Source organism: Strix aluco, chromosome 1, assembly GCF_031877795.1.
Source record: "Strix aluco isolate bStrAlu1 chromosome 1, bStrAlu1.hap1, whole genome shotgun sequence".
NCBI lineage: Eukaryota > Metazoa > Chordata > Aves > Strigiformes > Strigidae > Strix > Strix aluco.
This window is the reverse complement of record NC_133931.1, coordinates 164,282,681-164,298,499: the sequence shown is the minus strand read 5'-3', so window position 1 is coordinate 164,298,499 and position 15,819 is coordinate 164,282,681. Positions and strand designations below refer to the sequence as shown.

The 15,819-nt window shown below is 41.8% G+C and overlaps 1 protein-coding gene across 2 annotated transcripts in view; it reads right to left on the bottom strand.

The window, feature by feature from the left end:
• ITGA9 (integrin subunit alpha 9) overlaps positions 1-15,819 on the bottom strand; it is a 228,970-nt gene that overhangs the window by 55,085 nt on the left and 158,066 nt on the right. The window contains exons 19-21 of one of the 2 annotated variants that reach the window (XM_074843942.1): positions 5,210-5,296; positions 3,724-3,803; positions 372-461 (exon numbers count right to left, since the gene is read on the bottom strand). In XM_074843942.1, coding sequence (XP_074700043.1) covers positions 372-461; positions 3,724-3,803; positions 5,210-5,296 — 257 coding nt within the window. The remainder of the gene's footprint in view (positions 1-371; positions 462-3,723; positions 3,804-5,209; positions 5,297-15,819) is intronic. The other variant, XM_074843951.1, reaches the window with a different exon arrangement.

Sequence of the window (15,819 nt, the reverse complement as noted above, 5' to 3'; positions counted from 1 at the left end):
GCCCTAAGGAACAAGATGTGATTTACTTGTTCTCTTTTGATTTTATTTTAAGGTCCATCATATCTACAGAATCACATGAATTCAAATATGATCACTACAATACCTACTATAAATGTGATGGTAACTAATTAGCATTAGCTAAAAAGGAGTGAGAAAGAGGTACACGTTGGAATGAAAGGCATGACAAATAAAATTTCCAGATAATGAATGAGGTTGTCTGTATTTCCAGGGTCTGGGAAACAAGAAAAAAACCAACAGTCTGGCTACATGTAAACAAAGAGAAGAATTCAGTTTTTCACTGGAAGAGACTCAGATGTTATTGTTAGGATTATTATTATTTTTGTTGTTTTCATTTGGTGACTGGTACTTACCCATTGATAGATGAGTCCACTTCATGCATCAGTGGCACCGACAGGGTTAGAGTATTATCATGCAAAGATTCAGTGCGTTCTAGGTTTCCACTGTGCCAGAAAGGAAAAATAAACATGCTGTAAATCGACAGCCTTTGCAATATCTCACACAGTTTCACAGCTACCGTCTCTCTGCCTTGTACTTCGAGCCTCTCTATTTGAGTGATGTCAGCTCTCCTTAAGAAGCCTCTTAAAGATTAAGAGTTACATTTGTTCACTCACCTTGGAGAGGGCGCACACATAAAGCATGTGTTTTGCAGCTGCTCCTCTGTGTCTGTGATGTGATCAGGCTCACACCAAGAAAACCTATCTTGGAGCAAGTTGTGAACTCAAACGGCAGTGCAAAACTACAGCAGCCATCACACACAGTGGAGAGAAACAAGGACATTTAGACTCCAAAGAAAGAGTTCATCTTCTCCCAGCCTGACTGTACATCAGTTTAAGGGGGATACACACACCCCACAGAGGGTCTTGACTCAGTAAATGAAACGGTGCTTTCACCGTATCTGCGCTGTACCACAGAACCAACGTGGTGCCACTACAAGCAGCTTTTTGGGCGAGACCCTCGTGCTGAACTGGCTGTAACCTCTCAGCAGTTCCACCTCCTCTTCCTGTACTTAGTTGCCAAAATGAAAGCACTACTGCTTTACATTTTCAAAGGCATTTGCCTCAACTGGTCAAAAGCAGGAGGAGGAAAGAGAAAAGTGAGCAATCATCTCTCATTTGAGTCAGTTTATTTCAGTGTGAACACTTATGTATGAAGTCTGGGATAGGTTCCTGAAATGCATGTCCAACACGTAGACTTGTGATTACTCTAATTCTGATGGTGAGTCTGCTTGGCAGGTGACAGCTCAGAAGAACAATCTTGAAAGACATGTTACATATGTTTCCAACACAGCAGTGACTCTGAAATCACTTTGCCTTGCAGTTCATTGGATTTACTCAAAAATCAAGCTGGCAAAACAAAAGATATGATCCTATTTATTTGAAGACAGTGTCACTGAGGCAACAGCAGGCAGTAACATCCCAAGTGATACCATGTAGATGATGAGTTGCTCAGATTACAAAAACAGAACCTGCTGGCTACATACATGCACAGATACAGCTCAGCTTTCTGCAGCTGACACACTGGCCATGTCTGCTAATAAAACTATGGCCCAGATGGAAAAACCCACAAACTTTCAGTCCCAGGAAAAAAACACTTAATAAAAGCTTTTCCTCTGAATAGGCTCAAGAGTCCAAAATGGAGACATTTCGCATCCAACACAAATACCGAGATACCATGGTGGCAAGCAGAATAAGCAAGTAGAATTCCATACAGGGTTCATGGGTATGTGCTTATCTGTTTCAAATGGAGCAAAGGTACTGTCACAAAAGGACAATATAGCTCAGTGAATCTAGCTCTAGAAAATAGTTCATGCCAGGAAGCACAGAAGAGGATTTGGAGGTTTTTTAAACAAAAAGAATAACTGTAATGTAATGTTTAGTTCTTTCTCCAATTGATCTCTCCCACTACTGAACCAGTCTCTTGTTACAGATGCTACTGCCAAATTTGCAGCTTCAAGGGACAGGCTTAAGTGGCCACTTGAAGGGCAATAGTTACTTTCCCATGACAGTGTGGCATAGCTTCTCTGCATCCAGCCATTTCTGCCAGGCTAGCTCCAGTTTTGTGTGGAAACAATGTCCCCACTCATTGAAGTCTGGCCACAACACAGACACTTCCTCTCCATTTCCTTATCACTGACTTTACCCCAGGGCTCCCTGCAACTCTTGTGGTAGAAAGATTTTATTACACTTATTTGACAGCGAGGGAATTGAGCAATTGTCCAAAGACACAGAGAAAATGAGCGTAATCAGCAGTGGGGCTTGCACTGTTGTCTTTGGAGGTTCAGCTGAATCCTTCAGAACACAACTGTCCTCCCACCCATCCTTTTGAAATGAGAAACTTTCTCTTAACCCCTCTTAGCATTTCTGCTATGTGTACAAACTTCTATTTATTTCGTTGGTCCATCTAAAGGCACTGACTAACCCTTCTCACTGGTAGCGCACAGAAATCTGAGGAGTGAGGTTACAGAGGAAAGTCCTGTGCTATCCAAGGCAGGGAAATGGGCGGTACCATCTGGAAAACACTGGCTGGGCAAATTTAAAGCAGGGCTGACCCATCTTTGCACCAGCTGGCATTCACCTAGCAGATATGGATACATCTCCCTGACCTAGAAGCATCATGGGGTCATCTGAACACACAATGAATTTCTCCTCACAGAGAATAAAACTTCTCTAATGTGTAAAACATGGCCTTGTCTCTCTGATGCGAGGTCTCACTTTCAGCATTTCATACCAGCCCTGTATGCTGCAGGATCTTGTTCCCACCTACAGCTGTTACTGCTGGGGAGGACTATGCCTTATGAGAGCAGTCACTCAGCAACTGCTACATCTCATCTCTCATCTCCAGCCCGTCAGTGAGATGTCATCAAATTGGTGAGAAGAATTAAGGCTGGAGATCCTGATTTTGACATGGGAGGGTATGAAGTTGGCTCACTTACACAGTAAGTGGCAGCAGGAACCAGTCACACACCCGGCACATCAGAGCAGCAGTTCGTGGCCCATACACACGCCAACAGTGCCTGTGACTGAATCAGCCATGGAGTCTCCTTCTTTGTGGCATATCATCTTAGAAGGCACAGAGTATGTGTCACACCTTTATTCTGCTCCAGATAAAATCCCTATGCACACATACTTGGCATCACCCTACTTCAATGCCTGCTTTAAGCACCCTTGGGGAAATACCCTATTCAGCTGTTTCATGCGGTCTGTCATAGCTCACTGAAGATCCAGAGGAAAAAATAGACATGCAACTTTGGAAACTGTCAGTGAGATCCCTGACCATCTGATGAAAGCATTTATCTTTTTTGGTTTGCATCCAAGCACGCTTATTTCATTCAAATGCTGGAACAAATGGGTCTGCCTGGTGCTGATCGTCAACCACAGCTGAGCTGAGCTTGATACAGGGCCCAAAGGGATGGGCACAGAAACACAAGGGCCTTCCAGCTGAGAGAACATGAAATGCTCATTCAGAATTGAAACTGCCTGGCAAAGAAAGCCTAAGTATGGTCCTACCTCATTTTTCAGGAAGCTGCATCACGTGGTTCCTCTATATTATCAAAATACATGCATTTAGCCCCAGTAATTTAACCTCATTTATTACACATACACATGTCTACAACTAATATCACACAGCTGTCAAGCATATGCAACGCACACTTCATGCAACAAAGAATATCCAAGTCATCAAGATGTACAAAGGTTCCCTTACCTTTGGGCAGTGACAAGGAATGTAAGCGTTTCTTCCTGCCCAGACAAGTGGCTTGTGTCAAAGATCACGCTGAACTCATACTGCACAAAGAAAAAGTGGTATTTAGAGACACTGTATATTGTTTCAAAATACATTTATTCTGAAACTGCATATACATTTTACTAGCCTAGCTGTACAAAAGTAGTGTATTTTGATACATGTAAGAAAGCTTTCTCTACTGCAGCTTTTACACCGCAGCAACCGTGTCTCTGTTCAAATACGAGAGTTCAATTTTTCCCTCATTGTGAAAAGGCCTTTACTAGAATTACCATTCAAAGATATTTCTTGAGGACAACATCTGCCAGGGAAAGAGTCTTCCAGTATAAGGGGATCCCTACCTGAAACTACCTCAACACCAATCTATGTTTTACTTGCTGGTGAAGAGATCTTTCGGATGAATAAAGATCACACCATAGCCCTGCACAGAGACTTGACAAGCTAAAGCAGCATCCAGGCCACCCGTCGTAAAGGATAAAATGAAGTGCCAGTTTTGAAAAGAGGATCTACTTTGATGACCACTGCAGCACTGTATTAGTTTCTCCGTGCAGTAACTTTTCTACCTAACTCCAAAACAGTTTTTGGCCAAGTGAAACAGTTTCCAAATTCATACTAATTTCAATGGCCTGTTGAAAAAAACACAAAGATAACCAAACTATGTCATTTTGAAGCAAAACACTGAAATTCTTACATTCCAGATAATATTCTGCATTTATTTTTTTCCATTCCATTTAAAATCTTTTTAAATGTTTCAAAAGAGCATGTTACGGTCAATAAAACACATAAAAGAAAACATTTAATGATGGGCCAAAGGATACATCGGTTCAAATGGAAAAGATCAGTTTTTGAAATTGAAATTTTCTGAAAAATTTCACTCATTTTGTTCAGGTCATCCTAAAGTTATTCCTCATCATCTCACCTTTCTGGGTTGGTCATTTGTACAGTTCGGTTTAGTGACAGAAAGAACCCAGCTGGATTTCTAAATATTATGAGAGAGTTCATCTTCTATTACTGAACAAAATCCTCTTTAAAAGCTATGAGGAGACCATAATATGAAAAAGTGATTAAGACATTTTCATTGTAATTCGTACAAATTCAGTCGCACTTTAATGCGAGAGGAGACAAAAATAAAAATGGAATAAGGCAACATAAATAAGTCAGAGAATCCTTCTCTAATTTTCTGCAGAGGAAATATATAAGTTTTTCATAGCTGCAACTCTTGCCTCATTTTACAAGAGCATTGTATTGCGGGGCACAGGGTACTGTCATTGGCTCTATCTGGTGGAAAGAGGACAGCTACCCTCCATAACTGTGAAAGGCTTGGATAAGGGGGTTAGAAAGCTACAGAAAGTATCAGTCACAGACGTTTAACAGAGCAGTTGCCTTTCCACCCACTTCTTGGAGACAAAGAAGTGAAGGGACCATCACTCTGCAAATATCACAACATTACCCTAGATTTTGATCTCATGAAAGGAAATCCCACGCTGCACTTGAGGAAGTCTGACTCCAGCAACTCACAAGCAATGCCCAGCTCCTCCTGTAAGAAAATAAAAAAAGACCATGAGATGATAGATTTGGGGAGAAAAAGAGGATTACTAAGAAATACCATTGCGATGAAGTATTGTAGAAAACTAAACATTTCCCACCATAGCAGTGTTATTCCCAGAAAACTAATACTCATTGAAAAAGTGAAGTGTTGCACTTCCTCACTCTGCCTCACTCAGACCAGCACTGGGACGAAGTCAACCATCAGAACATTGCTCTGAGAGGCAGACCACACGGAAATACTGCAGGACTAAACACATTAGAGTCAGGGCATCAGTCCAAGTTCTTGGATAACTCAGACCATCAGTTGTTCCCCCCGTTTATTAAAAGATAGCTTTCAAATGGCCCAGAATACAGGTTCCCTGAGGTAGTGTTTGCAGGTAACAGTATCATAAAGAAAGAAGTGCGTTGGGCAACAGTGACCAAACCATGCCACGCAGAGATGCTGGAGAAAACGTTAATCTGGTCCTAGTGTCATTCACTGCCTTGGTCTCTTTCTCTGATCTTCAGGATGAGCCACATTTGTATGGATACCAACTTTCTTTAGTGATACAATGGTGGTATAGATGAAGTAGAGAGATGAGCCTCTCCTCACGCTGAACATTGACAGACTATGGCCACTGTCAATCATACAAATGATAAAGGTTAGAGCAGCCCTATCCAGCTTGACTAGTGACTCCTCTACAACAACAGAAATACTTCTCTTGAATGGAGGGTGTTTCATTGCTCCATAAAATAAGTGTCTGGCTCCAGGTTAGCATGTTCTCATCTCCAGATTATCAGGGAATATTTTTTTATTCAACCTATGAATTCTCCTTTTTTTTTTGTCCCTCCCCTATTTCACCGGGAAGGGGGGAAGAAAGTAAGTGACTGGCTGCATGGTGACTGGCTACTGGCTGAGTTCAAACCACGACAGTGTCACTTCTCCCATCGTAGTCAATGGATGTAGAAAATGGTTCAGCAGACCAAATGCAAGATGTTTGCTGAATACCTCTCCAGGGCCTATTATTGACTGGATCATCACTGGAGCTATGGCATTGATGTTATGCAGCTACAATATGAATGCCTAAATTTAGGTATCTGAATCCAGAAATTAACTCTATTCTAGACATGCAGCTAAGAATCTCTTAGCTACAGGACTTATGATTTATTTGACCTGTTTTTGGTATCTACAGCAGTTTGTGAAGCCCAGGCTCTGTCTCCTTATGCACATTTCCCAAATAACTTCAAATATGAGTTCTACTTTAAATATGCACTTAAAATTTATATGAGTACCATTCTCAGATGGAACAAGCACATGTGGAAGTAGCTTCCTCTACCATGGACTCTGGCCATAAGCAGCTCCAGGAAATGCCTCTCTGCCTTTCACATTCTGACCCAAGCACAACATTAGCACTCTACAAATGTTACTATTATCCTAATTATGAGTCTGACAGCATTCGGATTCTTGATCTTTTAACTGGTTCCTGTGATATCTGAAAGACAAGGTCTCCTTTGTCTTCAAAATCATCGTTCAAATCAGAGCACACATTTATAGAAAATTATAGACCTAACGCTACCTTTCTTATCTGACTCGATATTTCACTGGTTTCATATGAAAAGAAAATAATGTAAGCAGAAAATCAATGCAGGCTTGGAGATACCTGATGGCATGATACTACTCCAGTACTACTCAAGCAGTGGCCTCCACATTCAGCTTCTTTATGGATTTGTTTCCTTGCAATCTTCAGTAGGCTTTTGTTTCCAGAAATACAGAAGATGGCACTGCCCAGCAAATCAAATATCTAGTTTCAGTTGTACAAAGCTGCCGTCCTCATACGCTGTGTTAGATTTAACACAAAACAGCAGAGCAAGTGCTTCATGCGAGAAGCATCCCCTTCACTTGCCTTTTCCTCTCAGCAATCTGGGAGATTCTCTAGTTTTATGCCAGTGATCAAGTGAACACAAACTCTGAGCAGCTGCGTAGCCAAATGAAAAATTTCACAGCTGTTTCCTCTGGGAACATTCTTGGTTCTGTGTTGTTCAAATGTCCCTTGCTGTCTAACTGTGGCAACCTATGAACTCTCTTTCATGAACTCCCCGCCTCTGTTCATTCAAGAGGGGTTTCTATTTACATAGCTGTCTGGTGGTGACAGTGACCAGACAGACCCAAGAGGCTTCCTCCTCTCCTCAAGACCATATCCCTTCAGAGATGTCAAAAACCAGGACAACAGAAAGAACTCTCATCTTGATAATGGAAGTAGTGCAGTACTTCATTTTGCATGTTGGCGGCTGCCTGCCTTTGCAGCCCTGACAGCAGGCAGGCAGATGCCAGTTGTTGGCCTGTTAAGGAAATGACAGATAACATTGCACTGGCTGGTTTTGCTGTTGTTGCTTGCAACATCTTATTGAACAACCTTCTGGCTTCATTAACATACCATTCAATTGAATGATTAATATTAATACAATATTACTGAAGTTCAGATTAGCCATTAGGAAAAGGCTCTCAAGTGGTGGTCGGTCACTGGAAGAGGCTGCCCAGAGAAGTGGTCATGGCACCAAACCTGTCAGAGTTCAAGGAGTGTCTGGATGATGCTCTTGGTCGTATGATTTAGTTTTAGGTAGTTCTGCAAAGAGCAGCGAGTTGGATTTGATGGTCCTTATGGGTCCCTTCCAACTGGAGATATTCTAGGATTCCATTAATGCTGCAAAGGCAAATTGTTCAATGCTAGGAAATAGCAGAAATAAGTTTGCCCGTACCACACTGGTTCAGCCTTCCACACATTTCTAAATTACACAGGCTACCCAGAAAACTTCTTCCATGGACCCCTGGCCTAGCTCTGTGATTAGAATGAAGAAGTTCAGCTAACAAGTAAATATTTTGTTTTTCCTTCACTGCTCACTGTCTGACTTCAGGCTTTATTTGCAGTGCACTGTTTTGGAGAGAGAGAAAATTATTTCTTCATGGGGTTTCCTATGGTGTTCAGCTCTGTAACAGGTGAGCACTCTGTAAGCACTACATAAATTCAATTTTCACACTATTCCAGCAGGCTGAAGGGTTGCTGCTGTCTTATCTAACAAATAGGGAACAGAAACAGCCCGACTCACGGCTTACAGAAGTTTTGGATGCCGCTCCTTGCTGATGTTAGGTAACACTTTCAGTGCGCAATGCTTTTCTCTATGACAATATAACCCAGCTGAGAAGTCAGCTTATTGCATGAGTTTCCATAGCAGTTTCTAGTTTGCTTAGAAAACATAGCCAAAGGGCTTGGAAGTTTCCCTTCCAACGAGACAGTGTGAAGCTTTATCTGGAAAACTGTTTTCTTTCTGAAACATTTCACTGCCTTTCATATTCTTATGAGAGTCAATCAGATAAATAGACAGCTAGCCAGCCAAATGAATAGCTGTACCATTACTGCATAACAAATGCAGACCTGGCTATGAGAAACATGAAGCTCAGGCTGGCTCACAGTCTGTTTCTCAAAGTCCTTTATCACAGAAAGAAAAGTTCCTGGTAATTATAACACGAGCAATGAAACAATCAAGTTCTAACCCCATTATAAGGGGCACATGGGGAAAAAACAAGGCAACCTAAATTCTGCAGCATAATGCTGTCAAACAATCCCTGCAGTATGTGATTGGGGGTATATGCAGAGATCTAACAAAATGGCCTTACTTCTGGACATAAGTGTTTTGAAGCATAAATATTATGTGTGATTTCAACTAAGTGCAGGAAGTTGGTAACGATCATATTAATATAGTGCTTAGAAGCAGCGACCTGGAATGTTGCTATTTGCTAAATTTAAGACTTGAGAGAGGAGAAATTTCAGCAATGCTCATGTTCTCCCCCAGTTCTTCCTCCCCTTCTGCTGTTTCAGATATTCACCTGGTGCACCACACAGTCTGCACTGGGGTACACCCGCTGTCTCCTCCAGGGGCAGCTTTGGCCAGTACCTGTCTCAGCAGAAGTGGGCAGTTGCTGAACATGGGAGCTCTAAGTTCATCTGACTACAGGCTGACAACATGGGATGTGCCTAGGTGCAATGTCTCCTCATATTCTTGTCCCCAAAGCACACACTACATGTGCTCAAATCCTCACTGCCCAAACCAACTCAGATACCTGCCAGAGGAAAGTAAGGTGCTCATGGAGTAATTTTTTTTTTAAGACAGGTGAACAAGTTAGATCAAGCTGAATGCTTAAAACAATGCATTCAGCTTTGTCTAGAAAATATTTCAACGTGAGTAAAGCATTTTAACCACATAGATGGGATGCTAGATTATGGGATCATTATCTTACCCTGGAATAACTCACAGGCAGTATCCTTTTGCTGGCTTCACCTAGCTGATTATCTGTGGATATAAAACATTGCACTAGTCCAGATTTTGCTCTTTTCCTAACACAGAGATCATGACTGGACTGCAAGAGAACCACTCCTTTTCCAGGCCACATTAAGGTAGGTTATCACTAAGAAAATAGCTTGTCAACACAAGAACAGGTCATGTCAAATAAGCCTTTCACTGCATGTATTTTGGCATTTTAAAAGCCTGTCTTCCCTTAATAGTACCTTATGGGCCCAATGTTCTCATGGTACAAAAGGTGGGACTGGTGCCAGCTGGAGAGCAAGACCAGATTACTTTAGGTATGATCCTGCAAAAGGCCCCTTATTAGAACCAAATCCTGCTCGAAGACAGCTGCCATTTGTCCCCCCTCCTCCCGAAACAAATATTTTTAGAAGATTTCTCAAATATTGTTTACTTTGACCTTGAAGGGTCCTTTTCAATTTGGTTAACTGCCAAATCTAAGGCTTAAGAAAGCAAAACAGAATGCCTTAAGAGAACAGTAAGAGAGAACTGCCGGTGGAGGAAAGGTTGCTTGGCCCTGGATAAAACACAGCCACAGGTCAGAGACTCTGCTTCTGGGAAGAGTCCATGCTGACATACCAACACAACATGTTGCTCCTAATCGAGCTCCCTCTTCCTGAATGCAGATGACCAAAACCAGCCACCATACGTGAAATGGCACAGCCCAACGGATATTGAAACTTCCTCAGCTTCACCTTGACTAACCGTTTTCAGATCAGATCACATTTTTTCTTCCCAGGGGAGTCTCACATAGCTTGGATGTGATGACTTACTGATCAGTCGATACACCCTGATCTTTCTCTGCCTCACTTATGTCCAATCAAAACCCTCCAACCTTTCTGAGTCTGATCTGGCAGCTCATATAATCATATTCTGTTTTAATTTTTCCCATCCTTGGGGTCATTAATTTCTTCACAAAGGTAAAACAATTTCTCTGAACTGATGTTGGTCCCAACTCAGAATCATCAGCACCCTTTTTCAACTTGCTCCCAACCCCTCATCCCTGCCCATGACTGGTTGCAAGCTCCTTGCCTCAAACATCTTCTTCTCCCCTAGCCTGTTAATTCCCCTTCAACAATCTCCAGTACCAGCCTTTTATCTATCTGCCAACTCTTCTACCAAATTATGACTAGCAGCAAAAGCAAGCAAATATAAAAGTATAGGTCCCGTGTATTATTTCACACTCACCAGTGCTCTCACAGAGAAGGTGTGACTTCAACTATCCTAACACTCATTTATGGCCTGCTAGCTCTCTGCTTTTCTAAGCACACAAGCTACTAGTAGATACTACATCTGAAATGTCAACAGGGACATGCAACAGAGCAATACTAAATTTGCAAAAGGATGTGCCAGATATGGCTCTAACCAATTTTTTTAATAAAATCATACCAAGATAGCCAGAAAGTTATATTAATTTATTAACTTAGGATAAGTTCAGTACGGCTCTGAATACTGTTGATCATCTGTGCCAGAGTTGACTTCACCCTTTTAAATACTCTTCTGATTAGCTGTTCTTTATAAATGGATTAAAACCACTAATGAAAGGCACTGAAAATATCTTCATTGCAGAATTAAGATAATCTGTGTATTTCTTTTAGAAGGAAGAAGACCCCAACTTGTTAGAAAATATATTTACCAACCGCTTATATTTCTCTTTCCTTAGCTATACTCTAATTAAAGTTTTTTTGTCGTTGTTTAGATGGAAGTTTCCCCTGCAAATCCTGGCTACTAGCACATATACTCTGGAACAGAGGAGAAAATGTCCTGGAAGCCTTGATAATATATTGGCAGAACACTCCTGTTTTGAAGATGCTGAGAATTTATTTAGCTTGTTAGTTTTTTTTATGCTGCTGCATGTTTTCCAAAGGGTACAAAAGAAGAATGACAAGAGTGAATACTGAGGAACCTGCACTTGTTGCCAGAGCACACACTCCTGTTATTGCTTTTCTTGTTCTATAATGCCTGTCTGTGAACCATCACACTTGACACCACGGGGGACCATGAACAGTATCCTCATTCGAGAAGTCCTAAAACAAATACGCTAAGAAAATATCACAAAGGAGGGCTACTTGCACTGTCCACTTCATGCTATGCTAAGTCTCAAAAGTTAGATACTATCCATTTACCTACTATATACTCTCCAGTATACAGACTTTACAACTAACTCTCCCCACTAGTTATCTGGAAATGTGGGTTCTCTGATAGCACCAAAGGTAGAGGCTTACATCAGGCACTAGGAAAAATACAGTTTTACTAAATTTGTACAGTTTTTTATTCTCCTCATGGACCCGGACTTAAAGCATATACTTATACCTGAGTAATTCCAATTTGTACTTTTGGTGAAGAGGGACACTTTCCCAAATGAGAGTTTAGATGAACATCTGGATGTTTTGTTCAACCCAACAGGACAATTATATAGACCTGACCTGCATTTTAAGAGCTTCTTACTTTTGGGAGATATCACTGAACATATGTCTGTTCACAGCTGGTAATCTGCTTCCTGTGCACTTAGCTAGCAAAGTCTGGTAGCACAAACACCTCCCAAGTCAGGAACATAAAATAAAGGCTCACCTCTCTGATGATGTTTGAGGTGGCTTCTTCAAATCACTCTTCTTAATCCTGGTCTAAGCCCAACAACTTGTGGGTTTCCCTAGGGTTTTGAGAGTGTATTTTTTATTTTGCTCCCACCCTTATCTCTCTCTGCCTCACAATCCTCTTAATGCCTTCACTGAGGCTTCAAGGATATGAAGATTTGTCAACTCATTTAACAGCCAGCCCCTAAGCATACTGATGTACTTACTTTCCACAGCAACTGAAGTCACCAAAGAATGTGGGTCACAGTTACCCACATGTACAGAACAATTAGGGATGCCTGAGCTCATGAAAGCTTGGGGATTTTTTCCAAATAAAAAGACTGGCTCAGGCTGAGTTTCCCTATGGCTGAGAGCAAGTGCAGCTCAGTAATTTAATCTTGGAGACCCCTTCTTGTGCATACAACAGCTTATTTTTTCCAACACAAAATTCCACAGATACCATGCTTTCCTCCAACACTGGGCTTCACTGGGTATTTTAAAACTGCAAGAACACAAAGGAAATCAGTGGCATTACTGACTGGGAACTCTTCCTGGCGCTGTACAATAATTCAAGTAAAAATCATCTGAAATGACTGAAATGGTGGGTCTGATCTATCTCAGATAAAAGTTGCTTTGATCATCATTCCTGAAAGCCCTTTGGGCCTCTGTTTTCATCATATAACTAGCTGTCTGATGTCTGCTTTGCCTCTTTGTTAGCAGTACTCTGTTAGCTGCACAGACATTTCCTCTGTGTTTGCCACAGACCTTCCCCAACTCCTTCAGCCCACAGCTAATGTCAAAGGCATCAGCAACTCACTCATGTTTGGAAATCTCAGTATCTCACAAACTGAGCCAGCAGGTTTGGTTTTCCTTTTTTTATTCGTCTGTTTCAGGAGTTACAAATGCACAAAGCATTCAAACACCCATTGCCATCAACACCCCGCTCCCAACACTGCACAAACCAGGGGTTAGACAGAGAAAGGAAGGCACAGGAAAAGCAGCGTGTGGTGATGAGATGCACTGCTTCCCTGAGGCCAGCCTCCCAGGTGGTGGCACTGGCACGTGGTGGTGGCACCGGGCCACCTGGTAAGGCCACGAGGCCTCTCGTGAGCTGCAAGTGTGCAACAGAACCTGGGGGAAAATAAAATCCTAATACTGATAGTAGCTTTGAAGATGGACTGCAGTGGTCCAAGCAGAGGTGGCCATGACTTTAAAAGCAATCAAAGGTCCAGAAAAAATTCTCACGTGCATTTCAGGGAGTTTTTGCTCTCAGACTGCAAATCTCATGAGTTTTATTCCAGTTTTTTGAAACATAGTTTACTTGGCAACTTCAAGTAAACACCTTGTGTTCAGAAACTCTTCTGCATGCACTTCTCCACTTGCCAAAGCAAAGTGTGTGACGGAATCACACATAGGGAAGAAAAAGATGTTCATGATGAAAAAAATTAAGATGGTTTTACTCTTTTAACATAACAACTCTTGTTATCTGAGCTTCACAGGTTTCTTCTGTTGTAAATAATTTCCAAACACAGGTGGAATGTGAGTAACATGAAGGACAAGTCAAAGATAAATCATCAGCAATAGCAACTATAGCGTGAAAAATTATTGTTAATCATTACCTGCTAGGATAAATATTACGGAGAGGGAGATATAGCCTCAGTACGGACTTGCTCAGCTAGAGACTGTCATGAAACCTCTTGAATGCAATGATTAAAGAATATTGGATATCCAATCAAATTATACAATGAAGTAAAAAGATTTTTGTGTGCGCATTGCAAAAGTCTGTTTTAAAGGTGTGACAGGGACTGAAAGTCATCCTTTACTTTTCAACACACAGATATTCCCCTAACAAACCAAATCAGCTAATGCAAATGCCACACATCACAAATTCTGCAGCTCCACAAACTGCTGTTTCATCAGCAAAGACCCTCACCATCCCAGCACTTACACGAGCAAGCAAAACAGCATACCTGAGTACGCTGACATGCATGCAGCCAACTGTGCATATAAAGATCTGGCGGAGCAGGGCATCTGGACCTGTATTCTGATAATTAATCCTTTGATTCATTATCAGAAAATAAGCTTGAAAGGGGGTTAGGGGAACCTCAACAGTTGTTTCATAAAAAGAACGGGGTGGGGGGGGGTGGGGGGGGTGGGGGGAGTTTTCTTTGGCATTATGGAGAGATTTCCTGTCCTATTCCATGATCTCACTAGTAAATGCTGTAGGCACACCCCACCCCCAAGCCCAGTGAGCCTGGCTTCAAACATCTTGGATTTGCTGCTTATTTTGTGAAAACAACTATTTCTATATAATTAATTAGAGCCTCCTGCCTCTCCCCTCTCCTCCCTGGATGGAACCTATTTATAGATCATGAGCTCACTGATCCCAGCCAACACTGCAAATCTCTGAGTAAAAAGGGAGAGAAAGACAAAAACTTTTCTATTTACTGGTATTCCAACATTCTTTTTTTTTTGCTCTTTTTCTCATAAATGTTTATCTTAATTGGTGAAAAGCTAGTGCAGCAGATTTTTAAAGCACACCGTCTCAGAAACTGAAGAAGCAGCAGAAATTGTTTGCTCAGGTCATGTCAGTGATTAAAACCCAAGACAAGTTTCAGAACCAGACAACAAAATCGATTGTGTTTTTGCTTCTCCCATCTTTTAAGGGACCTGCAGGGAAAGCTGTAATGAGAAAGGGGGATTTGGTGCCACCCTGAGAAGTTTAATCTTCTTTGCTGCCACACTAACTCCCATTTTTAACAGACCAATTAGACTTGCATCAGCTTTCACTGTATTATACAAGCTAAATCTTTCTTTTCCCCAGTTGCTGAGATCTGCTGAACTTAATTTCTTCAAGATATAGGAAATAATCCAGGGAACATCACCAAGATCCACCGTCCCCATAGAGCTGTTAGGTCAGCTGTCCCTCGTTCACTGTGTGGTTGGCCACATTTCAGCTACTCTGTTTGGTTGGGCCTGACTATATGATCCTTTTCCATGCCTTAATGTACTCTGCCAGCAGAGCAGCTTAAAGGTCAGACTTCCACCTGCCCACACAACAATGCTCATCCACTGGAGCACCTTCGGGCATGACCAGGGTGTTATTAATAACATAAGGAATGTTCTTTAATTTGGGCAGAGTGGGCCATATGACTAAGTCGCATAGAGCTTGTTATTTAGGTAGAATGCCCCCCAGGTAGAGGATAGTAGCCTATTTTACGGTGGTGGATGACCAGTGTCCCCAGTAGAGTTGTCCAGGCAAGTAACAGCTGGAGACACCAGACTTGCCCTGTGATGTCTTTACTATGTCTCATAAAAGTTTGGAACAGAGATGAGAGCCTTATTCTTCCTTTTATATCCTTTCCACAGACAGTGGTACAAAAGCAGTCACAGAGGAAAATAGTTCTCAGCAGAGCAAATATGTATTTTTTTGGAATCCAGCTCTTAACGACAAGTCACATTTCTGAGACCACCCCTCCCCCCCGCAGCAGCAATTAACATCTGAGAAGTGACATCATTGCTGACACCATCGGTCTGGGAACTCACGCTGGGGCTCTGGCGCCTGCAGCTACCTCCATGCCCCAGGGAAGATGTGTTAGCT